At 44.0% G+C, this 27,893-nt stretch overlaps 1 protein-coding gene across 2 annotated transcripts in view; it reads left to right on the forward strand.

Moving 5' to 3' along the window:
• Positions 1–290: 290 nt before the first annotated feature.
• GPAT3 (glycerol-3-phosphate acyltransferase 3) overlaps positions 291–27,893 on the forward strand; it is a 58,426-nt gene continuing 30,823 nt past the window's right edge. The window contains exons 1-2 of one of the 2 annotated variants that reach the window (XM_032334817.1): positions 291–458; positions 7,781–7,847. In XM_032334817.1, coding sequence (XP_032190708.1) covers positions 318–458; positions 7,781–7,847 — 208 coding nt within the window. In that variant the 5' untranslated portion in view covers positions 291–317. Of the gene's footprint in view, positions 459–7,780; positions 7,848–23,581; positions 23,668–27,893 lie in introns of those variants that run through there. The other variant, XM_032334818.1, reaches the window with a different exon arrangement.

Here is a 27,893-nt window from a genome sequence, read left to right on the forward strand (position 1 = left end):
GGCGCGCCCAGGTCTGCGCCCAGGTCTGCGCCCGCTGCGGTGGCGTCGCGCGGGCCTCCGGCGGGGAGAGAGTTAACTGGCGCGGCCGGGAGGAGCCCGAAGGGGAAGGAAGGAAATCGCCGTCGTGCTCCAAGTTTTCTCCTTCCTTTGCTCTTTCCCTGCAGAGGTGAGTGCCGGGAGGCGGCGGCGCTGACTCTCCGGAGCCCGGCTCCGCGCCTCTGCTCCCCGAGCCGCCGCCGCCGCCCGCCTGGGGACAGGGACACAGCCGTCGCGCTCCGACGCCACCGCGGACCCCTTCCGAGAGGGCGCGCCCAGCCATGGAGGGCGCGGAGCTGGCCGGCAAGATCCTTTCCACCTGGCTGACGCTGGTGCTCGGCCTCATCCTCCTGCCTTCGGCCTTCGGGGTGTCTCTGGGCATCTCCGAGATCTACATGAAAATCTTGGTGAAAACTTTAGAGGTGAGTGTCCGGGGGATGTGGCGCCCCGACGCCGCTGAGGGCTTTAGGGAGAGAGACCCCGGGGCAGAGCTGTTGAGAGCCGAGCTGGTGCGAGGGGGCCGTCTCGGAAGGTCAGCGGGCCCGCGGGGCGCGCGTTTGTCCCCCGCAGTCGCGCGGAGACCGACAGCGTCGGGGCTACTCCCGCAGAGTGGGGGGTCCGGGCTCAGACCTTGTTCTCCCTGCTGGGCGCAGAGCCCCTTCCTCCGTAAACCACGGCTTTATTACTAGTATTGGTTAGAACAAGGCAGCTGTCTTGTATACTGCAGGTTTCTGTCTGTCCGTCAGCTAGTGCGCGGTGTCCCTTCGCTCGGCCCAGGTTTATAGCCCCAGGTTTCAGAGGTCCTTTCACGCACTAAGGCTGTCCAGAAGGCATCATGTTCCAGTTTATGCTCAAGATAAGAAACCGATTGCTGGGCGGTAGAGAGAAATCTGATTATATTTTAATGGAGTCATGGAAATTTTATCTAACCAAAGCACTTGAAATGTCCTTGAAAATGTATCTTTTTTGACCTCTGTTCTCCCTGCTTCCAAATTCTGCACAGAAAGCTGTTAGCGGATGACTGGGGCGAGGGCTTTCCCTTCTCTTTCCTCCCTGCCTTGGAAGGGAGGGAGGGCCAGTGTTACCCCTTTTTTTCCAGGGGAGGGAACAGACTCAGAAGTCAGTGGTTTGCTTGAATTAAGTGGAGACAAGAGTCTTACTAAGGAGAGGACCCGTAGTCCAGTGATGAGGAGACTCTGGATACAGGTTCGCTCAGATTTGCTTCCAGAGTCTGCTCGGCTTCTCAGTTTGTGACCTCAAGGAAGTCACCCACTTCTTGTGCTTTATTTCACTCATCTGTAGAATGGGAATAGCAATATAACATCTATTTCCATAGGGTTTTTTATTTTTTTTAAAAGATTTTATTTATTTATTTAAGAGGTAGAGAGAGAGAGAGAGAGAGCACGCGCGCGCGTGCGAGCAAGCATGAGCAGGAGGAGGGGCAGAGGGAGAAGCAGATGCTTGGAGGGAGCCTGAGGCTGGGCCTTGATCCTAGGACCCTGAGATCAGGACCTGAGGCTTAACACACAGCCACCCAGGCACCCCGCACAGGGTTGTTTAGTGAGTTAACATGTCAAGCATTTTAGAAGGGTGCCTGTAGGTGTCAGCTGCTAAAACATTGTCTGCGGCTTTTAATTAAAATGAATAATATTACTATTTAGACACTGCCACCCTTTTTTCTCTAACTCCTACAGGACCTTCCAAATCACGTTCTCATTTTTCTGCCCTTATCTTCGGTCTACCCGCAGGCCTGGTTTTTTTCTCTCTCAGTGAATGGGGTGGCTGCCAGATACACATCTCTAACCTGCTAATCTCCCACGTGGAGATTACCCCCTTATCTCTCACCTGCTAACCTGCAACTCTCTTCTGCCTGCTAATCTCCTGTTTTGCCCCAGATTTTTATTGCACTTTCTTTCTGTGGCTGCTTTCCTGTGTCATCTCTGAAGTTGGATTTGATTCTTCATCCTCATCTTCAGATTTTAGAGGTTCTGTTGTTTCTGCTGGGAGATACGGGGCAGTCTTTAACTTTCCTGTTGGCTTCACACTCTGAACTTGGTCCCGCTGCGCTGTGAGTTTCTTAGGCTGCTTCTTTACCGCTAGGTCTTCTGCAGATCCTCTCCCCGTAGCAGACGATCCTCTTTGGCTGGTGTTCAGAACTCTTTCTCAGAACTCTGAAATGACTGAGTTGTTCCCCCGTACAATAGTGTCTTTTGGAATTTATACCCCAAGTGAGGCTGGAGTGGAGGGAGATCCCACACACTGGCTTCCAGCCTCTGACTCCTGTCTGCTGTGCTTTGATCATTCAAGGTACAACTAAAAGAGCTGTCAAGGAGAGAGACCAGCTAGTTGCTGTCTGCCTGGCAGACATCTACTCTACTTGGAAGGGATGTAGCCAGTTCAGGATCTGGTCTTCAGTTAGGTAGGGCCTGAAGTTTTCAGTTTTTCTTGTCCATCTAGAGTTGAAGAGACTTTTAGAGAGGCGCTGCTTGTTACTGGGAGATAGACCACGTAGCCTGGAAACCAGGTAGATGGCAGCCTAAGGAACTACCCTCTTTGCTTAGAGTAAGTTACTGGGTCAGAGTGATGGTTGGCATATATGTAATTGGAAGGGGGATTCATTTTGTGGGCCAGCGCTGACTTGTCGCTGACTGGAGCACCTGTGTTTGGGAGCAGCTGGGCTCCTCAGGAAGGAGCTGTGATCCCAGAGTGATGTCTGCTTTAGGCACAGAAGAACGAAATGGTGACCCTCGGCTTCTCCTCCTCCTGCTGGAACAGCTTTAGATGTTTCACAGACGTTTCAGTTGGGTGGTACAGTGGATTGCTTTTCCCGACTGTAGGGATAATTCCCTTAAAAATTGTGCTGGTTGTTCAGTATTCGGACATTTTTAGTTCTGGACAAATACATCGCTTTTTTGTTGATTCTGTGCAAGGCCTGGTCCTTCTGTTACTCATTAGTCCTTAGCACTTAGTTTTCAATGGATTTGGTGGTTTCTTTCTCTAAGCTGGTGTTTTTCCAGGGGTATATCATGATTTCTAAGGAGTTTATACAGCATTATTGCAACTTCGTATTGGGAAAATTGTTTTAGGAATTCAAACCATGAACAGTAAAACTTTGGGGTGGGGATGTGGAGAGGGTGGAGCGTTTGGATACACGTTGGAATCTCTGGGAGGGTGTGTGTGTGTGTGTGTGTGTGTGTGTGTGTGAAGTTTTCATGTTTATTTCAAACAAGAACATGGATTTAAGGTTAAAAAAAAAAAAGCCGTTTCCAACCACAGAAGCTGACGGGGCTGAGGGTGTTGGACTGCTATGTGTTGGCCCAAGGCTCGTGATTACAGGGAAGTTGAGGTGGGAAGAGAGTATCAGTAAACAGTAAAGGAACAGTAGAGAAGGCAGGGCAGTGAGACGAATAATCCAACCAGAGAGCGCAGGCGACGGACAGATAATGAATGTTGATGCACTAATTTTTCTCTCAGCTTTTGAGAAGCTGGAAGCATGGACAGATTCTTCAGAACTTCTGGCCCTGCAACCTTGAGTAGGTCACGTAAGATGCCACATGGGTGTAGAGAGGAATGACCCAGAGAGCTACTGCGCGCCTGTGTGGGGGAGGTCGAGGAAAGCACCGATTCGCGGGAGGTCGAGGAAAGCACCGATTCGCGGGAGGTCCTCCAATCTCAGTGCTGCCTGAATTGGAACACTCTTTGGTTTTGTTTTGTTTTTTTGTTTGTTTTTGCTTTTGCTCCTATGTGGCTAAGTAACCTACCTTCAGATCTTTAATGAGTTCGTATACTTAGTCAGAGCAGACTATTTTTGCCTTTTAATTATTATTCTTTCCCTTTACACTTTCCTCCATCCACCAATTAGTTTTTCATTTTCTTTTAAAGGCATGTCAATAAATGTCATGTCAGGTGGTTCTAACCCCTCTGTTACTCTAATACTCAGGCATTATTGCTGCTGTTGGAGATACAATAAGCGTATTAGAAGGCCATGGCTGTTTATGACAGAAGTAATAATAAAGAAAAGCTGCCCAGGCGGTGTGCTTAATTGCACAGCTCTCTGACAGAGGCTGTTACTCCCGCCGGCAGGTGAAGGAATGGTTATTCACAGAGTTAATTCATCCGGATAGCAGCATACAGCTGTTGGTGGTAGAATTGGGATTTTAATCTGAATCTAGAGCCTGAGTTCTTACTCTGCCAAGACGACAGGTCTGTCGAGAAACTGTTTTATGCTACGGATGGTGGCCTGCTGTTATTTGGATAAACCTTATATTTGAATTTTTATATAATTTTCATCATCTCCTTTTCTCTTTTTAGCTAATTTTTAAATGTCTTTTTAGCGTAAGAACTGAAAGTTGTTATTATCTAGGTGACAATGTCACATTTTTGCAAGCTTTTGATCTAAGCCTTAAAACTCAGACTGAGGGGTATGTGGGTGGCTCAGTCAGTTAAGTGTTTAACTCTTGATCTCAGCTCAGCTCTTGAACTCAGGGCTGTGAGTTCAAGCCCAGTGTGAGTCTTGATTTCGGCTTAGGTCTTAATCTCTGGGTCACGAGTTCCCATACTGGACTCCACAGTGGGTGTGGAGCCTACTTTAAAAACAAATAAATGAATACATGAATAAAAAGGAAGTTACCTTAAAATCGTACCTAACACTTTTTGTGTGTGAATTAGAGACAGCTGCTTTTTGCTTCACAAGAGGATTTTTATTTCTTTTTTTTTTTTTTAAAGATTTTATTTATTTATTTGACAAAGATCAGAAGTAGGCAGAGAGGCAGGCAGAGAGAGAGGGAAGCAGGCTCCCTGCTGAGCAGAGAGCCTGATGCGGGCCTCGATCCCAGGACCCTGAGATCATGACCTGAGCTGAAGGCAGAAGCTTTAACCCACTGAGCCCCCCAGGCGCCCCCAAGAGGATTCTTAAAGTAAAGTAGAGTGAGAACCCAATGGGAAGTATCTTTCAACTTTTCTTTTTGGGGGTGGGTGGGAAGTAATCTGGGAGTAACAATGGGGTTGTTAAAAGCCACCTCCTACTTCAGGATCTTCTTGTGGACAGAACTGCATTTTTCATGTTTCCTGGAGGCAGATGTTTTCTGAGATAACCTCTAGAAGAAGCTTAGAACTTCTGAAGAGATATTCCCCATCTCTCTCTCTGGGCTACCTGGTCAGTTGGCATGGTAGAAGCGACAGAGTTGTTTATTGGAAGATGCAATGCAATTTTTCTGGAAAAAAGTGATCATTTTGCAAGTTAAATAAACTGTAAGGTGTGAGGAGGGAGGAGGAAGCCAACATTTTCCACTTTGTGGCCGTTGTGTGGCAGTCATTGGACAGATCACCTTCTTTAATCTTTTATCTTGGTACTGTTGCTGGTTTAGGGATGATGAAACCAAGGTCCCAAGAAGTGAAAACTCTCCCCTCTGAGATGAGCCGGCCTGGGAGTGCAGAGCCAGAACTCGTTCGCAGCGTCCACTGCAAAGCCTGGTGCTTCCCACCTTCCCTGGGGAGTAAGCCCATGGAGAAAGTGGTTCTCTACCACACATTTTCTTTGGCTTAAGTGACTTCTCCTCCAACCTGAAACTTTGCTAGTCTTGGACACTGTAACTGCATTTTGTAGGACAGACCTTGGAGCTACCGACTGAGGAGCAGGTGTGCCTTCTGACGCTTGCCTGGAGCCCTGTAGCACATCACGCTGTAGGATGCGCACCCCTGTATTAGTCCGCCAGGGCCGCCATCACAAAATACCAGATTGCGTGCCTTAGACAATGCAAATTTATTTTCTCACAGTTCTGGAGGCTGGAAGTCCCAGATGAAGGTGTGGGCAGGTTTGGTTTCTTCTGGGACCTCTTTCTTCGGCTTGCAGACGGCTGCCTTCACACGATCTTTCCTCTCTGGTGCAAATCCCTGGTGCTTCTGTTTGTTAAATTCCTCTTCTTAGAAGGACATCAGTCGTGTTAGCTTAGGGCACATCCTAAAGGCCTCATTTTAACTTTGTCACCTTTTAAAAAAAGGCCTTGTTTCCAAATGCAGTCACACTCTGAGGACTGGGAAGGTTTCTGTGTTGAATTTTCGGAATTTGCATTTCCGAATTTTGGGAGGAGACACAATTCAGCCCATAATAGCCTCAAAATATCAGTTTTTTCCATCACTTGAGCATGGAATAATTGTCCTAATCTAACGTCATTGCTGCTTATATAAAAAATAAAATCGCCTGGCCGCAAGAAAAAAAGTGAGCTCCAAGATAACAAGTGTTTGGTTATGACACAATTTTATTTTAATTCTCTTTTTGGTCTAATTATAAATGACAATAGGTACTAAAAGCTTTAAAGTAAAAACTATGGAAATAAAGCTTCCCGTCTATCGAGAGGAGAGGAGATGAGAGGTATATCTAGAGTTTGAGAAGTCCTGCATTCAATCACCATAGAAGGAAAAAGGCTCGATCGGATTAAGATTGAGTCTTACTATCATATGTGACTTGCCACTTGAAGCCAGGAAGATTACATGTCTATTTATAGGCGGTTCTCTAAGCGCAAATAACATGTTCCTACTTGGCTCTTTGGGATGTTGTGCGGGGTCCTGATGTACTCAGGTCATGCCCTTCCCCTTGACCTCCAGGTATATGTTTTAGGTTATTTAGTCCTTGTCCTTCATTGTCTTATTTATTTGCATTTAAAAAAATCTGTTTAATTCCTTGTGAGTCTAGCAATACCTGGTTTTTGGCCACTATATTTTTGAAAAATTCTTTTTGCTCCTTCAAGGGCACTGAAGTCCTACTTATAATGATCACAATTTCCCAGTTCCTCTCCAATCACTCAGTTTAGACAATGTTAGCTGCTGGAATTGTAATCATCGACATATTTTAATAATTTTAACCATTCCTTTTCTAAACTGGGAAAATAGCCATTGGCATTTTCTGGGATGCTATCAACAAAGTTCACTTGTGGTCTCTGAACACTGATGTTCATGGTGGATAATTTTGGAAATGCATAGGAAAAGTACAAAGGAGAAAATAACAAATCACATCTTGGTCTATTTCTTTATATTCCTGTGTACACTGAAAACAAAAATGGGAATTGGTTTTTCCTGTTCTTAAGTTCTTGCAAACCTGTGGTTCCACATAATTTCCTGTGCATCTCAATGGGGGCAAGTGACCAGCTGATTGGGGGATGGCTTTGCCGTTTCCCCACTTCCTTTCCGGTTCCCCAAGTGTGGACAGCCCCCTTCCGCAAGCCGATTGCTGATGCAGGCAGTCAGGTCTCTCTGAGGTGTCTAGCCCCGGAATGCCTTATTTGTTATGAAAACAGTAGTTATTCTTCGGCTCCTGTGTTTAGTAGGTATTCACGAGGGGAAGTGCTCATCTCCTTCGATCTTCATGGCAACCCTGAGGAATAGGAACTATTGTCCTCATTTTACAGATGAGGAAACGGAGGCCTAGAAGGATTAAGTACCTTGAACTCAGACTTGATGCCATAACCTGTGCTTTCACGGAGTCCTTGATGGGGGTCCCAGGTGCGCGAGGGGTTTCAATAGGGTAAACACGATCTTGTGCTCATTTGATTAGAGCATAATCAGTGATGAATATAAGGCTGTGCTTGAGCCTCCGATTACCGCTACCTCAGAGGTTTACAAGGGCGTCTGTAATTCAGAGAGTGCCGGGCTTACCGTTTAATTCCATTTGTGTGTAAGTAAGGTTCGAGTATCTTACCTTGTGTCTTTGGACCCGTTTACACTAACAACACTACTTGTTTTTAAACAGTGGGCCACAATCCGAATTGAAAAAGGAGTCCCAAAGGAGTCGGGTCTTAAAAGCTCAGCTTCTGTCGGTAAGTCTTCTTTTTCATTTATGATGGTTAACGCATCCAAACTGGATAAATTTACATCTACCCAGTTTGAACTTGGCATATGCAGAAAGCAGTGCATTCTATAGGCCTTGGACCACTCATACTTTTGTTCTTTATGCAAAAGAGCCACTGGCTAAGTTTTGAATGAGTTTTCACTGTGTAGGAGGTAATAGTGTGCTAGTTCATCTTTGTGTTCTTATAGGGCATTTCTAAAGGTATACATTTAAAGGTGGTTGCCTGTAATTTTTAAAGATGTAGTTAATGATTTAAGAAAATAATGCTAATTAGACTACCTTAGAGTCAAACTTATTTTTGAGCTTTTATTAGTACCTTATTCTAACTTGTTCTCAAAAATGTTCCTCAGGGTAACCCTTTCCTTCTAAAGGCTGACTGGTATTATGTGAAAAAAATAATTACTCCACCACATGTGACATCTTGTTTTTAGAAAGTAACATTACAGAGTAATGTGGTAACATAGTTATTATACATTACATAATAACAAGGGCTCAGAAAAGTCCTATAGTAAAGACCATGGTCAGTTTTTTTGAAAAGTGAATTAAGTCACTGAACTCTCTAGTGCTTATGCCTTTTAGCATTTTGCTATTGTTCCAATAAACTCTTTTACTGAGGGTAAGAATTTTAAGAATTGTTTAAGACAGGGGTTCATAGGAAAGTAGAATTCTATGGAAGGGATGACTATGAAATTAGGAATAAATAAGTCATTTGATTTAATTAAAAGACTAAGCCTTTACGTGTTTTTCAAAAATAACGTAGGACCAGTTTTGTGCCCATCTGATTTGAGATTAAAGATAATCACGAGGTCGAACACTTCACTAGGAGGGATTTGTCTTCCAGAGGCTTGTCTGAGAGGAACTGTAGAAACTGTATTATACCACAGTGCATTTTGGAAACAAAGTATTTGAATGAAAACATCTGCTCATTTTGTGTAATTGGATTGTTATGTTCAAAGGATTGAAACAACTAGTAGATCTTTCTGGTGTTTACTTTAACACCAGGTATTATCACTGGGAACATTTTACCAAGATTGGGGATTTCTGGCTACACACATTCCTTTTGTTGTCAGATAACTTCTCTTGGACATAGGCCAAGATTAGATCTACTAATATTTAATTTTTCCAGGTACATTTTTAAATGTGTATCCTTATGATTAAGGAGACAACGAACTTTATTGCTGGTTTTCTGTTGTACTTGGTGAGATTTGGGATGTCACTGATCTTGAGTGAAATTCTGTGGAGTCCTATAGATTGGGGTGGTGGTGGTGCACATCTTGGGCCATGAATTAATGCAAAAGGCGTATCAACTTGGTAGGCTAAGAGGATTAAAAATCAGTAGGTGAGGGTGTCCTTAGTATTAGCTTAGATTTTTTAGCCTGTACTGAAGTGTATAGTGTCACTTGTTGGATTCCTTCCTTTTTTTGTTTTTTGCCGTGCATCTGTCTTTTCTATGATACCTCCAGAAAAGAGTGGAAGTGAACAAGAGGAGAAAATATAAATCATAATGGCTTAGAGTAAGGCTGAAGTCTCCTAAATTTATCTTCTTTTATTCAGAGTAGTTGTCCCTTTTAGCCATGAAATAGGCAATGACTATTGGCAGTTACTGAGCATTTGCTACCTGTGAGTTTGATGAGCCCCGCAGACCACTAAGCTACGCCTCCTATGAGGAGACAGGCATCCGACAGGTCACAGCGATGCACGCCCAGGTAGGCAATAAGCGAAGGACTGCGTGGGATCTGCTTCAGTCTCTCCTGTGCGCCTCTGCTCCCATCCTGGTTTCCATCCTGCCCGGGCAGGCCTGTTCCAGGTTGTGCGCCCTGTTGGTGCACCTGCTGTCTGTAGTCCGCAGGCAGGGAGCGACTTCCTCCCCGACAGACGGGCCGAGGCCGAAGAAACACACAAGCGTGCGGGGCAGTCTTCTGCCTCCAGAGCCTCGTGTCTCTGTGCGGCTGCGGGCAAGAACCCCAGTCGGCGCCAAGCCGGTCGAGGTTGAGGCAAGTGTCACAGACAGGCCAGGGGCCCCGGGAGAGCAGGTGCCACTGGAGCTGTGGGAGCGCTCCCGAGCCGGCGAGAGGTTCAGGAAACGGAGAGGGAGAAATTGGCTAAACAGGGAAAATAGTTGTGTTAATTTCTGCACTAAAAATTTCTTCGGCCACTCTTGTATCTGAAGGAGTTTTGGAAACACTTTTTGAGTCCCTCTCTCTGCAGTTAAACCCCTCTTGGGTTCTATTTCTTTTGTGCTTTTATTCACAAGCCAGAGGAAAGCTGACCCGAGGGAAACACTGTCTTTGTGGCTGAAGCGCTGTCTCCTGTCTTCAGCCATCTGCTGCGGAGCCCCTGTTAAAACCGCCTGCTTTCCCGAGTGAGCTTCAGACAGGGTCACGAGCAAGGTCTCTTCTAGAAGCCCTGTTATTGCACCTTCTTCCAGGTTTAAGGATGTTTCCTCATTGTTACTGCAACATTGAAGATACATCTTTCTTCCCCTCTTTAAGGAACCGTGTTCTGAGCACTCCGTGTCAGTGCGGAACGTAGTTACCCTCTACCCTCGTTCGTTTGGCCGATGGGTGTCGCCGCTCCAGCCGTGGGACAGGCACATCTGTTAGACCCAGGAACATGGTGGATTGAGATTTTACCAACTTTCCTCTCACTCTGTTGTAAATCGTGCAAGGGACCATGGACTGTTAAGAGCCACCGCCTCATCCTTGGGTACCTGACTGATCTCAAGGATTGATTGTGCAATGGACTTCAGTGACTCAGGGTTAGGGTCGTGTTTATCATGAATGTAACTCACTACGCCATTTTCAGAACTGGACGCTAATTCCACAGTAAACTGCATTATGTTAATAGGACATGTTGAATGCTTACCGACCAAAAGTTAACAGGCAGGAAGAAAGGCTTGAGTTTGCCCTTGTCCTGGTGGTGTCACAAACAATACAGATAAATAGAGGCCGTGGCTCGGGTATGTAGGCGCTGTCCTCTACAACGTGCCCTTGGTCCGACTCAGCAACATTTGCGTGGGAAGTGCCTCCTCAGGATCCCCCATTTGCCCCCACCCGCAGGCACCACCTGCAGGGATTTGGGGTCACATGGCCTATTGTTAATGAAATTCCAGTACTTAATTTCTCTCCTGCCCTACATGTCTTATGTCCCGTCCCAATCTCTTCCTCCACCTCCCCCCCCACCACACACACACACACAAAGGGCAAAATGCTGTGCGGAAACTTCGGATGTTATACCTATTCAGAGAGAATTCAGGTTGCCTAACATTTTGCTCTGATTTTACTTTTGGAATTCTTTCTGTGAGACTTGATTAACCATGTTGATTCTGGTGTAACATTGGTTGCATCAATACTGAATCTCTTTCATTTGTAGAAAATAGGGATAATATTTTCTGACAGAAATTTGAGTATCATTTTCAATACTCATTTTGTTTTGGGCAGGCTGTTTTTTTTTTTTTTTAAGATTTTATTTATTTATTTGGTAGAGAGAGAGCATGTGTGTGAGAGGGAGAGGGCGTAGGGGAGAGGCAGAGGGAGAGGGAAAAGCAGATTCCCCACTGAGCAAGGAGCCCAAAGTGGGGCTCTGTCCCAGGACCCCAGGATAATGACCTGAGCTGAAGGTAGCTGCTTAACCTACTGAGCCACCCAGGTGCTCCGCTGGGCAGCTGGTTGGTGGGAATGGGGGGGGGTTGATAGTCTGTTTAAATCACTTAAGTTGATTTAGTAGGATCGTCTTGATGCAAACTCCCTGAATACAAGTCAGTATCTGCTGTCCTCACAGATGTGTGGTATAGTGCATTTAATGGCATTATCTTGCTGATAAAAGACTGGAACTTGTCTAGCTACTTGTAGAGAGAAAAATAATCCAGTTACAGGATATGGAAGGATTATAGAGAGAGATTTTCCTTATCACTGCCAAATGTCTATCTGCTTTTATTAGTCTGCCTCTGTTCACAAATCGTGTGCCTAATGGTGGTAGCGATGATGATGAAAATTGTCAAACACACACAAAAGCAGAGGAATAGTATAATGAGCCTGATACAGGTAATATTTGTCAAGATTTTGCCATACTTGATTCACCTGTGCCTTCTTATTTTTTGCTAAAATAGTCAATGTAATATAAGATTTCATATCTTTTCATGCATTTTAAAAAAAGGATTTTGAAAAATAGCCACAGCACTACTAGGTTAACTCAAACAACTTTTTAATATCATCTAATACACAGTCCATATATAAATCCCCCTAACAGTTTAAAAATGTTTTTATAATTGATTTATTTGAACCTAGATTGAGTCATGGTCTATAGATACATTTATTTATTTATTGATACTGCTCTACTGGACATAAGAAATATGGTTTTTGTTTCTGGAAGGAACAAAAATTACTTAATAGCAGGTGAGTCTGAGAAGATTCTCTAGCACAACGTACATTTTTATCCTCACCGCTTAATACAGCTCTCTCAAGACCAAGTTTCGATCGTTTTGCAGTCATTCATTTGTAACCCACAGGATCAGTCATCTCTGTTTCTTTTCTTTCTTTCTTCTTTTTTTTTTTTTTTTTTGAGATTTTATTTATTTATTTGACAGAGAGAGATCACAAGCAGGCAGAGAGAGGTGGGGGTGGGGAAGCAGGCTCCCTGCTGAGCAGGGAGCCCCACTCAGGGCTCTATCCCAGGACCCTGGGATCATGACCAAAGGCGGAGGCTTTGACCCACTGAGCCACCCAGGTCCCCCAGTCATCTGTATTTCTAAGTGCAATATTCCATGATATTTGTTACATGAAATTTATGACATGAAATTTTCATATTCCATGAAATTTCGTTGACAGCCCCTCCCTTCCACTTCTCCTAAGATCGCAAACAGAGCCACATGCTCAGCATGTATGTGTAAGGAAACTCGCTACAAGTGGATACAAATAGTGAAAATGTGGGGACAGGGGCACCTGGGGGGCTCAGTTGTTAAGCATCTGCCTTCAGCTCAGGTCATGATCCCAGGGTCCTGGGATGGAGCCCCAATTTGGGCTCCCTGCTCGGGGGAAAGCCGGCTTCTCCCTCGCCCCTTGCTTGTGTTCCCTCTCTCGCTATGTCTCTCTCTGTCAAATAAATAAATAAAAATCTTGGGGCGCCTGGGTGGCTCAGTGGGTTAAAGCCTCTGCCTTCGGCTCAGGTCATGATCCCAGGGTCCTGGGATCGAGCCCCGCGTCGGGCTGTCTGCTCCGCGGAGAGCCTGCTTCCTCCTCTCTCTCTCTCTGCGTACTTCTGATCTCTATCTGTCAAATAAATAAAATCTTTTAAAAAAAAAAATAAATAAATAAATAAAAATCTTAAAAAAGAAACTTTGTCTTGCAGAGAGCTATATTAAAATAAAAAAAAAGAAAAGAAAATGTGGGGACAATGCAGTCACTCACCAGGAGGACAACCAGCACGTGAGCGTTAGCGGGATTTACATGAAGAGAACAAAGTACACAGTTTTTAATGTTGCATGAAAAGAAAATGTGTAGTGTAAAAAACATTTAAAATTACTACTATAAACATATTATGTAATTATGCAGATATATGTAAATAAGTGTAAAATAAATGTGGTTATTTTCTAGGCGGGAAGAGAAAGAATGGGAGATGGGCTTTAACTGTGTTCAGTTTTTTTCTTTAGAGAATATCTGAAGCAAATATGACAATGGGTATCTTTTTCTTTGTTGTTGAACTTATATTTTTTTGGTTAAACTTATACTTCAAGCATAAAGATTAAAAAAACACAACTAAATAAAGGATCAAGAATTGCTTAGCTAGAGTCTTCAGTCTGAGGCATAGAACTAGTTTTATATGAATAGAAAGTAAATATTTGTCTCAAGGGTGTGATTGATGGTTACCTGCTCTGAAACACAACTCTGTTGAGACTGACCAGTGCCTGCAATTAAAACTCAAAATTACGAAACAAAAGTTGTTACTCAAAGCACATTATCTCTTAGAGATGGGATTTTCAGCCTCAGGACTACTGACATTTTGGGTTGAATGACAAAGGGTCATTATGCATTGAGAGGGGTCTTATGGGTTGTCATTGGGTTGAATGACAAAAGGTCATTGTGCATTGAGAGGGGTCTTATGGGTTGTCATTGGGTTGAATGACAAAAGGTCATTATACATTGAGAGGGGTCTTATGCATTGTCAGATGTCCCTCTAGATCATAGTGGCAAACTCCTAATAAGACAGCCAACAGAGTCTCCACGCATTGCCAGATGTCCCCTGGGGGCAAAATCCTTTTTCTTCTCCTAACTTCTGTCCACTCCTTTGGAGCCACTGCTCTCTGAGAATAATGTGTTCATCTCTTGGTATCCAATATTGTCACCATAATTTTCTTAGTTTTCTAATAAATAGGCCCTTGAAGGAGCAGAACTTGATTTCCAGTCTTTGGTGGCTGGTGTGGGGAAGGGTGGCATGGGACGTGCGGCTTGTGAACAACAGGGTTAGCAGACAGCCCGGGACGGCGGGGAGAGGCCGTTCTTGAAGGAAGAGTAGAAGTGAGACAAGAGTTCTTCCTTCAAACTCTGCCTCATAATCTGATGAAAATATACTGTTTTGGAGGGAGATGTACGTTAGACTGGATTGGAGACTTGTGTGTGACTGTGTACTCTAACCTCTGAAAGATGACTTAGCATTTAATTCTGGCGCACGGTGAGTGAGCAGGAAGGAGTGGTTCCGGCAGGAAAGAAGGTAAAAGGTCACGTCAGACTAATGGTCTTCATTGCATTGTGAAGAAGCCCTAAATCACAGAAAGGAAGTCTCCCACGTTAAGAAAGCAGCCACGAAACTCATAAAATATCCCATTATTTTTCAAATCATTTTTCTTATCACGTAGCAGTGACAAAGTAGGTGATATGCCTTGTGCCTAAACCTATTTTCTATGAAATTAGTTTTGCTTTTAAATATAAGTGGTAAGGGCATCTGGGTGGCTCAGTCATTGGGCGTCTGCCTTCGGCTCAGGTCGTGGTCGCAGGGTCCTGGGACCGAGCCCCGCGTCGGGCTCCCTGCTGGGTGGGAAGCCTGCTTCTCCCTCTCCCAGTCCACCTGTTGTGTTCCCTCTCTCGCTGTGTCTGTCAAGTGAATAAATGAAATCTTTAAAAGTAAAGAAATAAATATAAGTGATAAAAGCAGGTGTTAGACAGTTCTGTCCCCAACACTATTTAGTTGTTGGGGGATCTTGTTGGGGTTTAGTTCTCTTAGTCCTAGACTCCTCAGTAGATAAGGAGAGTACCTGTGTCTTGTCTCCGCATTGTGGAGGTGGAGGAAGCCAGATGAGAGTAGAGACTCAGGGATTCTTTGAGAGTGGGAAGACAACCGGACCAGGGGACAGGAGAGTCAACTTGAGAGTACATTCTTTTTTAGGGAAGTTCTCTGCACCATCGGGAGGAGCAGACAGCTCACCAGCTACCATTAAGCCAAAATCCAGCCTGCCATTTTAGAAGTGTTCCCCAGAGCAGTGTCCTCCCCTAACAGCCCTCTGGCCACCCTACCCTCAGAGAAAGCCCCAGTCCAAAGAACAAAACTTCTCCACTTTGTTTCTACCTTATGGACAAAAATCTATCAATATTAATATCAATGTCAATAACATAATCACCATTTATTAAACCGTGGCTGCATCATGCAAAATTATTTACATGAAGGAGGTTTTGTTACTTATCACTTAGCAGATGAGGAAACTACAGGAGAAGAAGGTCAGTAACTTGCTTCAGATCACATAAGGAGTAGCAAGCAGACTGAAAAGAAATCCCCGTCTGATTTATCTTTCCTGTGCAAAATCAAAAATCAAAAGTTGCCACCCACTCCCTCCCAAATTGTATCTTCCTTACTTGGTCCTCTGGTCAATCCTTCCGTCTCCGTTTTCCCGTTGAAGGCTGAAGTAACTCTTCCACAAATGGGAACTCCTCTGCTGAATGTTGGCTTTTGTCACATACTAGGGAACTCATAACGTTTAAATTTCAAATCATCAACAGAACTTTTAAAGAAATGAGTCTATTGAGAATATTTAGGATTATAATTTAAAAGGTACTCTACATCAATGCCAAACATTAAGGTTGACATTTTAATTGATTTGATGGCTCATTCGACAATGAAGTTTTACAGATGCTTCTCTGTTGTGGGATTTCTTGTTTAATCAAAGTAATCATGTCCAAGTCAACAAAGTTAGTGTGGGTTGTCAGCCAAGAAACGAGTCAGCAGTACAGTGAATGAGATGTCACAGAGTTCGTTGTTGGGGCCCCTGGGTGGCTCAGTCAGTCAAGCATTGGTTTTTGATTCAGGTCATGATCTCCGGGTCCTGGATCAATCTAGCAGCCCTGCATAAGGCTCCCTGCTCAGCGGGACCCTGCTTCACCCTCTCCATCTGACCCTTCCCCCCAACTCATGTTCTCTCTCACTTGCTCTTCTCTCTCTCAAATAAATTTTAAAAACCTTTAAAAAATAAAACCTGTAAAAAATAAAATGTTAGTTGTTGAAATGAAACTCTGCCTGTTAATTCTAAGTGCCTATTAGTTTCTCTGCAGTGTTGACTGACAGCTGATTGCAATGTCAATTCTTCCACTCTGTTTTTCCTTCAAAATAGATATAAACATACAGTTAATTTCATGATCAGTATTTATATCTGGGGTTAAAATCCTCTTCTTTTATGATCAACATTGCTTATTTTGTAAGTTTCTGGGGGACTTCCAGGGTATATAGTGATGAAAAAGGAATTGATTTTTCTTGTTTGCTTTTCTTAGGAGAACAAGTACATCTTCAGTATTTCTAGTCTTGATAACTGAGAGACATTAAAGAAAATTACTCAAAATTTAAAGAGGGGCAAATTATTGTATTACAGATACATGAACTATAGAAAACAGGAAAACTGTACGTACCTTTATTTTAGTAAAGCTTCTGATCGTATGCTCTTCTAAATACCGGGTTGACAAAACCACTCTATCTGTTTCCCTCCCACAATCCTGGCAGACATCACTGGGTGATGGGTCCTCGCCTCTGAACCATGACGTAGCCTCCTTAACACACACCTGCTTTTCACTACCGACTGCTTTGGAGTTGGGCTTCCTGAGGAAACCTTGTCACCACTCGGGATCTGGAGAATAGAGTGTCTCACACCGTCTGCCCAAGGGTCACTAACTGAAAGGAGTAACTGGGTTTAGACGTAGATTTGGTTGTATTGTCTGGAGCTGTATTGACCCACCTAACTGGAAGCACCGTATCATTGAATGCTCCTAGCTGGGGTTTAAGTAACCTAGGAAACAAAGTAGAATTTAAAGTAATCTTGATTGTTTTGGTAAATGAGCCATCAGAGAAGGGGTGACATTGAAGATCCTTTACCCGAGGAGGATGCTCCAGAATGGGATAGAAAAGCCAGCTTCGGGGCACCTGGGTGGCTCGGTCGATTAAGCGTCTGGGGTCCTGGGATTGAGCCCTGAGTCTGGCTCCCTGCTCAGCGGGGAGCTGCTTCTCCCTCCCTCTCTGCCACTCCCCCTGCTTGTGCTCTCTCTCTCTCTCTTTCTCTCAAACAAATACATAACATCTTTATTTAAAAAAGAAGAAGACTGAAAAGCCAGCCTTGGTTACATGGTAGGAAAAGGCTGCCACTTCAGGAGGCAGTTTTAGACTATCAGGCATGGAAAGCACTGAACCCAGAATGATGCTGCCCTCCGTGGCACAGAACCAGCGCCGTGACCTTCACAAAACTCCTCAGTGACGCGCCGCTGGCAATCACGGACCCTGGTCTGTGTGAGCAGTGCTTATGGAGTGTTTTCTGTGCACCCACGTCCGATGCTGAACTCTGCTCTCAGGCAACCCTCGCCTCCTTACAGAGATCTCCCCCAGTCTCCTCACATCCCCGTGACCACCGGAAGCCCGCCGGTGCTGACGCGTCGCATGTCCCTAAAATAAGTGTGATTAACCTGAGGAAGAAAAATCCCAACTGCTGCATGAAAAGCGATCGTTCTGGATGGGGGACTTCAGAGAGGGTGTTTTGGTGGATGTGTTAGTGTTGAACTGGCCATGTCAAGGGGGCTTGGGCTTAACAGAGCTGATGGGACTTTCCAAACTCGGGGCGTGAGGAATAGCCTGTGTAGCAGAGGGAGGGAGTGTAGTTCGTGGACCGGAACAAACACAGAAATAAGGTTGGCTAAGAGGGTGACATTAGATATGACGGGCTCAATGCAGAGTGGTTTAGCTGTGACGTCAAGGTACAGAGAATCCCAGGCTTACTGTTTCTGTTTCTGTAAAGAGGAAATTCTGAAGCCTGCGAAAGGTGACTGCAGTGGCCAACCAGACCTGTGAAGGTTGATGATGGAATTTGGGAAAAAACCCCAAAGGATGATTCATACGACAGTAGGCTGATTAGCAGAAGAAAGAAGCCATCCCTCTTTCTCTCCGTAACCATAAAAGATAGGAAAGACTGGTATGCATGAAAGCAAAATGTTTTATGTAAGAAAGAGCTTCTTAGCCAAAAGGATCATGAAACTGGACACAGGCTACAAGGTAGCTTTCACAGAGAAGTTTTATACATAGAATGCAGAGTTGAGAGTTTGAGGAAAGGCATGGATTAGGTAACAAAACTCTTCAGTTGTTAGCAGTGCCTTGTCATCTTTGTTGTGATAAATTCCATATACAAATTTTATTTTCAGTTTTTAATCTGTCTTTTGGTCGTATTTATCTCTGTAACATTGGTATCTGTTTGTGGGCCGCTGACTCCGCTGACAGCAGGAAGGGTCTTCGTCAGGTCTTTACTCCGCCAGGAGCGACGCCTTCAAGCCCTCTCCTTTTCTCCTCTCTCTAGGAGGGTTTAGAACGGCATTTCCCAATCTTCTCTGTTTTCTTGCTGAAGCTCTTGGTACAGCACAAGGTTTTTTTTTTTTTTCCTTAAGATTTTATTTATTTATTTGACAGAGAGAGACACAGCGGGAGAGGGAACACAAGCAGGGGAGTGGGGGAGGGAGAAGCAGGTTCCTGTTGAGCAGGGAGCCCGATGCGGGACTCGATTCCAGGACCTTGGGATCCTGACCTGAGCTCAAGGCAGATGCTTAACAGTTGAGCCACCCAGATGCCCCAGCACAGCGTAAGTTTTTGAGCAAAGAGGAAGGTGAGGGGCCAGGGTGCCAAAGTAGGCTTGGTACACAGAAGCCTGGGGAAATGGGGGGTGTCTGTTGGGGATGGGCTCTTGGGGCTCAGGGAAGGGAGAAAGCCTGTTGGGCCTGTGATTAGACAGAGTCCTTTTCTTGGGTTGGAGTAGGAGGATGCTACAGTATGACATCTGGAACATGAATTAACATGTCACATGAGTCGGTGGCCTAGTGATGCCTGCATTCCCTGGGGATGTGCAAAACCCTTAGGATACTCTCTTGGTGTGGACCTCAGTATTTTGAAAGCTCCCCTCTGTTCCTCCTTCACTGACTTCTAGGTCAGGTGCCTGGTATTCCTGCTTCTCTCCTTCAGAGTTCTGTTTCCCTCAAAGCTTGGACTGACTAGGGAAGGACAATTTCCTGGAGTCCTATTTTGTTTTTTGAAGGTTCCTTAGAGAATAAAACCTGTAGACCCCTTATGGCTCCGGTACTTCTGGGGACACCAGTGAATAAAAGGAAAGCCTGGGGCGTGGTCTGCTTTTCTGTTAGGGCCGCAGAGCCTTCCACCCTGTCTTGCCTCGTTGTTTCTGGAGTCGACAGGCCTAGCCTTTGTGCTTCTCTGGTGCTGCGTGCTGGGCCTGCACACGCCCCTTTCACTGGGCCATTCAATGGAGCGGACCGAAAGCCCGAGGATGTAGAGACGCCGTGGGCGAACTTTGGGGGTGGGATAATTTGGCCCCTTTACCTTTGAGTATCTGGAAAAGTGCACTGCCTGAGAGTCCAGCAACTCGGAGGAATGGTGACTTTGGCTTTACGGAAAGCCAGTGTGTGCGCACACTGAGTAACAGTCTTCCCGTGGTTCGAGAAAAAGCATTCTGATTTCCAGTGTCCCTTCGTGAACAGGGAAATTCTCGTGGCTTACACAGAGAGGAAATTGATCAGGAATTCCAGAGACCATCCCTTTACGAAAAAAAAACCCAGACAAAAAAACAAGGAGAAAGGAGATTAAGACTGGACAGAGCGTACAGGCTTTGACCATGAGTGATTGTGACCATGAGTCACATTCATCTGCTGTGTACGCTCTGTAGAGTACTTCACGTCTTTGCAAAGAGTAAGAGTATATTCCTTTTTCCCAAGTGTGGTAGGTTTTTTGATTAAGTCGGTATCTGTTAGTGTATCATGCAGATATACGCTTCCTTTTCCTGCCTCTTGCAATGATGTTGGTACAAATCTACTCAAATAAACGAACATCCTCATTTTCAATGACTCATATGTTCATGGCAGTGAGTTTATGTGCCAGTCACTGGCCAGTCCCCACGACTTCTCCATGATAGATCTCAAGTGTGCGATGCCGGCAGGTGTGACGAAATCCCTGCGTGTGACGGTGTTCCGCCTTTGATGCTCATGTGACATTCTGTTCTCGCAGAGAAGCATGTGTATCGGGGTATATATTCAAGGAGAGAAAGGCAGGCATTTCGTAATCAGCAAAAAGAACGAACATCCTTTTTCCTAAGGGAAGCCATTCCACCGTTACTGCTGCAGGATAAGCCACCCCTTGTGTCCTTTAGTACAAGCTTGTTTTAGAAAAGTAGAAATGACATTTCATAAGTTTGATGTAACTTGGTCTTTTTTTCTGTCTTTGCTTATAAACAGTTAAGACATTGCCTGCATCATGTGATGACTAGAATTGGTGGGTCCTGGGCTCAAAGAAAACACAAAAAGGGGAAAATGGGGTTCTGATGTGAAGAATTTTGAATGATTTTAGGGATGTGGTGTCCAGTGGAAGAAGTTATAGCCAAAAGCAGGAGGGTAAGAGGGCCTAGAAAACATTAGGGGCCCAAGGACCGCTTTAGTTTGGTTTGAGCTAGAATGAGTGAAAATGAGTTGGAGGCAGGAGTTGAGATTGGATAGATATTTAGATTTAAGTCCTAGAAGGCTTTAAGTGCCAGGCTAAGAAATTACTTCTTTAGGTGAGGGAATATCAAAGGTTTGGGAAGATGAATCTGGTTGCTTTGCAGAGGTGGGATTAGACAGGGAGAGGGAGAGGGAAGTGGAGAAAGAAGAGGTGCTGGATAGCCGTTCTGAAGGTAATGGGGCCTTGGCGTGCCAATGTCGAGCCACCCCTGCATCCCAGGTAAATCCCACTGGATCCTGGTGAATGATTTTGTGAATGTGTTGTTGGATTCGGTTTGCTACTGTTTTGTCGGGGAATTTTGGCATCTCTGTTCAGAGATGCTGACCTGTAGTTCTCTATTTTTGTGGTGTCTTTATCTGGTTTTGGCATCAGGGTGATGCTGGCCTCGTAGGATGAATTCAGGAGGCTTCCTTCCCCTTCTATGTTTAGGAATAGTTTCAGAAGTCTAGATCTTAACTGTTCTTTAAATGTTTGGTAGAATTCACCCATGAAGCTCTCTTGTCCTGGACTTCTTTTTGTTGGGAGGTTTTTGAATACCAACTCAGTTTTATTGTTGGTAATCTGTTTGTTCCAGTTTTCTAGTTCTTCCTGTTTCTCTTTTGGTAGTTTATGTGTTTCTCTGAATTCATCCATTTTTTTCTAGGTGGTTCTATTTGTTGGCATATACTTCTTCATAATACTCTCTTGCAATCTTTTCTATTTCTGTGGTGTCGGTTTTATTTTTCCTCTTTCATTCGTGATTTTATTTAAGCCCTCCCCCCTTTAAAATATGAGTCTGGGTCGATGTTTATCATGTTTATTTTTTAAAAAGATTTATTTACTTATTAGAGGAAGAGTGAGTGAGCAAGCAGGCAGAGAGGCAAGGGGAGAGATACCATGAGAGTATCTCAAGCAGACTCCTCGTCCAGTGCAGAGCTCATGAGCAAAGGGCTCGATCTCACGGCCATGACCTGAGCTGAAATCAAGAGTTGGACACTTAACCGACTTAGCCACCTGGCGTCCCTCCATGTCTGTCAGTTTTGTTGATGTTTTCAAAGAACTAGCTCCCAGTTTCCATGATTTGTTCTGTTCTTTTTGTTTGTTTGTTTTAGATTCCATTTTATTTCATTCAAATGAAACTAATCTTCATTCCTTCCTTCTGCTGGTTTTGAGTTTTGTTGGTTCTTTTTCTAGCTCCTTTAGCTGTAAGGTTAGGTTGTTTATTTGAGACTTTTCTTGCTGCTTGAGGTGAGCCTGTGCGGCTGTAAGCTTCCCTCTTAGACCCACTTTGCTGCGTCCCGGGGTGTGGGACCGTTGTGTTTGTTTTCCTTTGTTTCTGTGACCTTCTTCCTTTTTGATTTCCTGGTTGACTTGTTCACTGTGTAGTAGCAGATGTTTAACCTCCCTGTCTGTGGTCTTCCCAGAGTTTTCCTCATGGTTGACTTCTGCTTTAATAGCATTGTGGTCAGAAAGGATGCATTGCATGACTTTGATCTTTTTACGCTTGTGGAGACTTGTTTTGTGGCCTAATATGAAGAACATTCCACGTACACTTGAAAACAGCGTGTTTCTGCTGTATTAGGATGGAATGTTCTGAATATACCTATTATTAAGTCTATCCAGTGCAGATGGAAAGCCATTGTTTCCTTGTTGATTTTTCTCTTTGGGTGATTGGCCATTGACGTAAGTGGGGTGCTCAAGTCCTCTGCTGTCACTGTATGAGTGCTGATTAGGTGCTTTATGTTTTTTTTTTTTTTTTTTAAGATTTATCTGTTTTTTTATTTGACAGACAGAGATCACAAGTAGGCAGAGAGGCAGGCAGAGAGAGGAGGAAGCAGGCTCCCCGCTGAGCAGAGAGCCCGATGAGATCATGACCTGAGCCCAAGGCAGCAGTGGCTCAACCCACTGAGCCACCCAGGCGCCCTTTATGTTTGTTTTTAACTGTTTTATGTATTTGGGTCCTCCCATGTTGGGTGCACAAATATTCACAATTATTACGTCTTGTTGGATTGTCTCCTTGATTGTCATGTAGTGTCTTTCTTTGTTTCTTGTTACAGTCTTTCTTTTGAATATGAATATGGCTATCTGGACTTTGTTTGGACATCTGTTTGCATGATAAATCTTTCTACAGCTCCTGGGGCCTGTGGAGCTTGGGCAGTGGGTTGGTGGAGAGATGGAATGTCCTGGCAGCCATATAAAGTGTGAGCCTTGGGGAAGAAGCCAGGCTACAGGTGCGCAGTATTCTGGGCGGGTGATAGTTGAAATGGAGGCTTTAGTGAACTCACAGAGTGAAAGACATTTACAAGCACTAGAGGAAAATTCGTAGGAAAAGGACAGGAGAAGAGAACGGACGAGACGAGGATCAAGCAGGGAAGAAAACAAGAGCAGAGGGAACGGCGACCGAGGGAAGAGCGAGCTCCAGCTTGGCATTTTCTTCCTCATTCCTCGGCCCACCTGTACTCTTTTGTGCTCTGTTTTTCTCCCAGGAATAACAGATGTCATCTACCAACTCCTTCTGAGAAACAAAGCCTTTGGATGCCTTCTCTGTAGAGTGTGCTTTTCTGTGCGTGCGTACACGTGGGAGGTGGGGCATTATCGGGGACTTCTAAAGCTAACCTAGAAATTAAGTATTTTGGGGTAAGGTTCGAGATGCAGGGGTGGCACTGGTTATGTGGGAAGTGGTCACCATCAAGTTTCACTTTGTTTCGTCTTTGCAATTTTGAGGACTCGCTGAGCCATCAGATGATGTAATTCTGGGACAGCTGGCCAATGAACACGCAGGCTTCGCGTCTGCAAGCTTTTGTGTGAGTGTTTGAAATTTGGGTTTATACATCTTGAAAAAATATTTTAGTTTTTTTTGCGTAAGTAATATCTTCACATGGTGCCGAAACCGTAGTTGTTTAAAAATACGTGGTTTGATGACCAATAGTATAATTTCCGCCCCTGCCGTCTCCGTCTGCGTCCTGCTAGCTGTCGCAGTGTTTCTTCGTGCTGTGCAGACACCTGTTACAACGTGGATGTTTCTGGCTTTTGACCGAAGATGACGTATAGTAATCAACTCTATCCCGTGGTCCTTTCCATTGATTATTTAGAAAGTTTCTTCTTGTTTAGCAAGAAATTTCGTTATATGAGTGCAAATAGTTCTTTTTAACTGTAGTTCTAGGCCTGGTGCTGTTCAAGTATGCTGCGGGGATCACCGGGCGGCTCAGTGGTTAAATGTCTGCCTTCGGCTCAGTTATGATCCCAGCGTCCTGGGGTCGAGCCCCCGGTAGGCTCCCTGCTCAGCGGGCAGCCGGCTTCTCCCTCTCCCTCTGCCTGCCCCCCTCTGTGCTTGTGCTCCCTCTCACTCTCTGTCAGATAAAATCTTTAAAAAATACGGGGCAGTATTCTTTCTGTAACATGAATAAATACGTAACATCAGTCTGTGACCCGAATGCATTGTTTTGTCAAAGAGCATTTGTAACTTTGGTTGGCGTTGCTAGATGCCCTTCGTTAACAGTCTGCAACCGTTTGTACTCACTGGAAGTGTGTGCCAAGTGCCTGTTCCCCACAGCTTCACCGAAGGCATAAATTTGTCCAAGTTTTGGATTTGTGCCAATCTGTAGGTGAGAAGTAGAAACTCAGGGTAGTCTTAATATGCGTTTCTGCTCCAAAGAGTGACTTTGTACATGTTTCATGCTTAAGGGACTTTTTTTTTGCTTGCAGAGTTTAATTTTCTTGCTTTTTTCTTTTTCTTGTTAACATGTAATGTATTATTTGCTCCCGGGGTGCAGGTCTGTGAATCATCAGCCTTACACCATTCACAGCACTCACCATAGCACATGCCCTCCCTAAAGTGCTTAAGGAACATTTGTATTTCTTTTTCCTGGGAAATATCTACTCACTTCTTTTGGCTATTTTTCTGTTTCTCCTAGATGTCTTTCTTTCTTTCTTTTTTTTTTTTTTTTAAGATTTTATGTATTTATTCGAGAGAAAGTGGCAGAGAGAGCACAAGAGTGGGTGGCCAGAGGAGGACAGAGAGAGGGGGAGAAGCAGGGGCCCGATGCGGGCCTCGGTCCCAGGGCCCTGAGACCATGACCTGGGTGCTTCCGTTGGTTAAGCATCTGAAGCACCCTGGTACCCCATGTTTGTCCTAGCTTTCTGTTTCACTTTGATTTCTAGGACCTTCTCATATATTTAGGTGATAAACTTCTGTCTGTGAGGAGATACAGATATTTCCTTCAGTTTGTGACTCGTATTTTTTTCTTTGCTTATCATGCTTATTACTATGCAGGGATTTTTCATTTCTGCGTAGTCACATTTATGAATATTTTCTTTCCATAGTGTCTGGATTTTGAGTTTTTTAGCAGAAAGATTTTCCTTTGATCAAGTTTAGGGAATTCTCCAATGTCTTCTTTGATTAGTTTTGTGTTTTTTAAAATATTTAAATCTTTGATTCTTTTATTCTGGTGTGTTTGTCCAGATGGCTATCCAGTTGTGGAAAAACCCAGTTCATCGGTGCACAACTGATTTGTAGGGCACCCTTGATTTCCTGTGTTTGTTCGGATTTATTTCTGTACTTTCTATTTTGTTCCCTATGTTTACTTACCTTCTTATGTACCATCATGGTTTTTTTTTTTGAATTTTCCAAAAGTTTTAGTTTAAATTCAACCAGCTAATATATATTACATCATAGTTCCAGACATGGTGTTCCGTGACTCATCAGTTGCATGTCACGTGCAGAGCTCAGCACATCATGTGCCCTCCTGATTGCCCGTCACCCAGTTACCACCCCCCCACTCTCCCCCCCTCCAGCATCCCTCAGTTTTTCCCTGTAAGTTAAGTGTCTCTCACGGTTTTTCTCTCTCTCTGATGACTTCCCATCCAGTTTTCTCTCTCTTCCCTATGATCTCTGCTCTGTTTCTTATATCCCACATATGATAATATATGTCATATAATAGTCTTTCTCTGATTGAGATATTTCTCCAAATGATTTTAAAATCAAAACTTTTCTGATGGCCATGATGTTGTTTTAATTATTGTTCAGTGATTTAATAGACGTAATGGGTTGTATTCCTATCCAGTAGGGATTGTTGTGCTCATTGCTTTCCTCCACAGAATCTTCCTGTTTATTCTTGCCTGCCATTTCCCCACACGGTCTTGAGATACAGCCTGTGCATGGTCCAGAGGAAATGCAACTCTTCATTTTTATTGGACTTGTGTAAAATGTGTAAATTTTCTGGGAGCAGCTTGACATTATCTAGGTTGAGTAAGACTCTGCAAGGACATTATGTCTTTCCATTTGTTTAGGTGATCTTTTATATCCCTCAGGAATGTTTTAAAGTTTTTCTTAGATAAGTTTTGTATACTTCCTCTTAAAAGCATATTTCTGGTTGCTATTGTACATGGAGTGGCTTCTTTCATCCTATCTTCTACTGGATTGTTGTTTGTAAATTGAAAAGCTTGATTTTTTTCTATTCATCCATTCATACAATTTTTATTTAAATTCTAGCTAGTTAACATACAGTGCAAGAGTAGTTTCAGGTGTAGAATTTAGTGATTCATCATTTACAGACACTACCTTGTGCTCATCACTGTCACTGTCTTCCTTAATACCTGTCACCTACATCCCCCATCTCCCCTCTGTTAACCATAAGTTTGTCCTATGTAGTTAAGTGTCTGTTTCTTGGTTCGCCTCTCATTTTTTCCTCCTACGTTCATTTGTTTTGTTTCTTAAAGTCCACATATGAATGAAATCTTATGGTATTTGATTTATTTCACTTAGGATAATGTTCTCTAGCTCTGTCCATGTCTTTGCAAATGGCAAGATTTCATTCTTTTTTGTGGCTGAGTAATATTCCATTGTATGTGTGTATCACATCTTCTTTATCCATTCATCAGTCGGTGGACATTTGGGTTCTTTCCATAGTTTGGCTATTGTTGATAATGCTGCTATAAACATTGGATGCACGTACCCATTCAAATCTGTATTTTTGTATCCTTTGGGTAAATACCCAGTAGTGCGATTGCTGAGTCATAGTGTAGCTCTATTTTTAACTTTTTGAGGAACCTCCATGCTGTTCCCCAGAGGGGTTGCACCAGCTTGCATTGCCACCAACACTGTAGGAGGGTTCCCCTTTCTCCGCATCCTCACCAGCATCTGTCATTTCCTGACTTGTTAATTTTAGCCATTCTGACTGATGTGAGGTGATATCTCATTGTGGTTTTGATCTGTATTTCCCTGATGCCGAGTGATGTTGAGCATCTTTTCATGTGCATATTGGCCATCTGGATGTCTTTGGAAAGATTCCCATTCATGTCTTATGTGCATTTCTTGACTGGATTATTTGTTTTTTGGGTGTTGAGTTTGATAAGTTCTTTATAGATTTTGGATAGTAACCCTTTACCAGATATGGCGTTTGCAAATATCTTTTCCCATTCTATAGCCTACTTTCCCTTTTTTTTTTTTTTAGGATTTTATTTATTTATTTGACAGAGATCACAAGTAGGCAGAGAGGCAGGCAGAGAGAGAGGAGGAAGCAGGCTCCCTGCTGAGCAGAGCGCCCAATATGTGGCTCAATCCCAGGACCTTGGGATCATGACCCGAGCCAAAGGCAGAGGCTTTAACCCACTGAGCCACCCAGGCGCCTCTGTAGACTACTTTTTCGTTAGGTTTATTTTTATTTATTTATTTTTTAAAAGATTTTATTTATTTATTTGACAGAGAGAGATCACAAGTAGGCAGAGAGGCAGGCAGAGAGAGAGGAGGAAGCAGGCTCCCTGCTGAGCAGAGAGTCCAATGCAGGGCTCTATCCCAGGACCCCGAGATCATGACCTGAGCCAAAGGCAGAGGCTTAACCCACTGAGCCATCCAGGCGCCCCAGGTTTTTTTTTTTTTTTTTTTTTTTTAAAGATTTTATTTATTTGACAGAGAGGAGCGCGCACAAGCTGGGGGAGTGGCAGAGGGAGAAGCAGGCTCCTCGTTGAGCAGGCAGCAAAGAACCAGCTCCTGGTTTTATTGATCTGTTCTGTTTTTTTTTTTTTTTTTTAG

The sequence above is a fragment of the Mustela erminea genome, chromosome 2 (assembly GCF_009829155.1).
Source record: "Mustela erminea isolate mMusErm1 chromosome 2, mMusErm1.Pri, whole genome shotgun sequence".
NCBI lineage: Eukaryota > Metazoa > Chordata > Mammalia > Carnivora > Mustelidae > Mustela > Mustela erminea.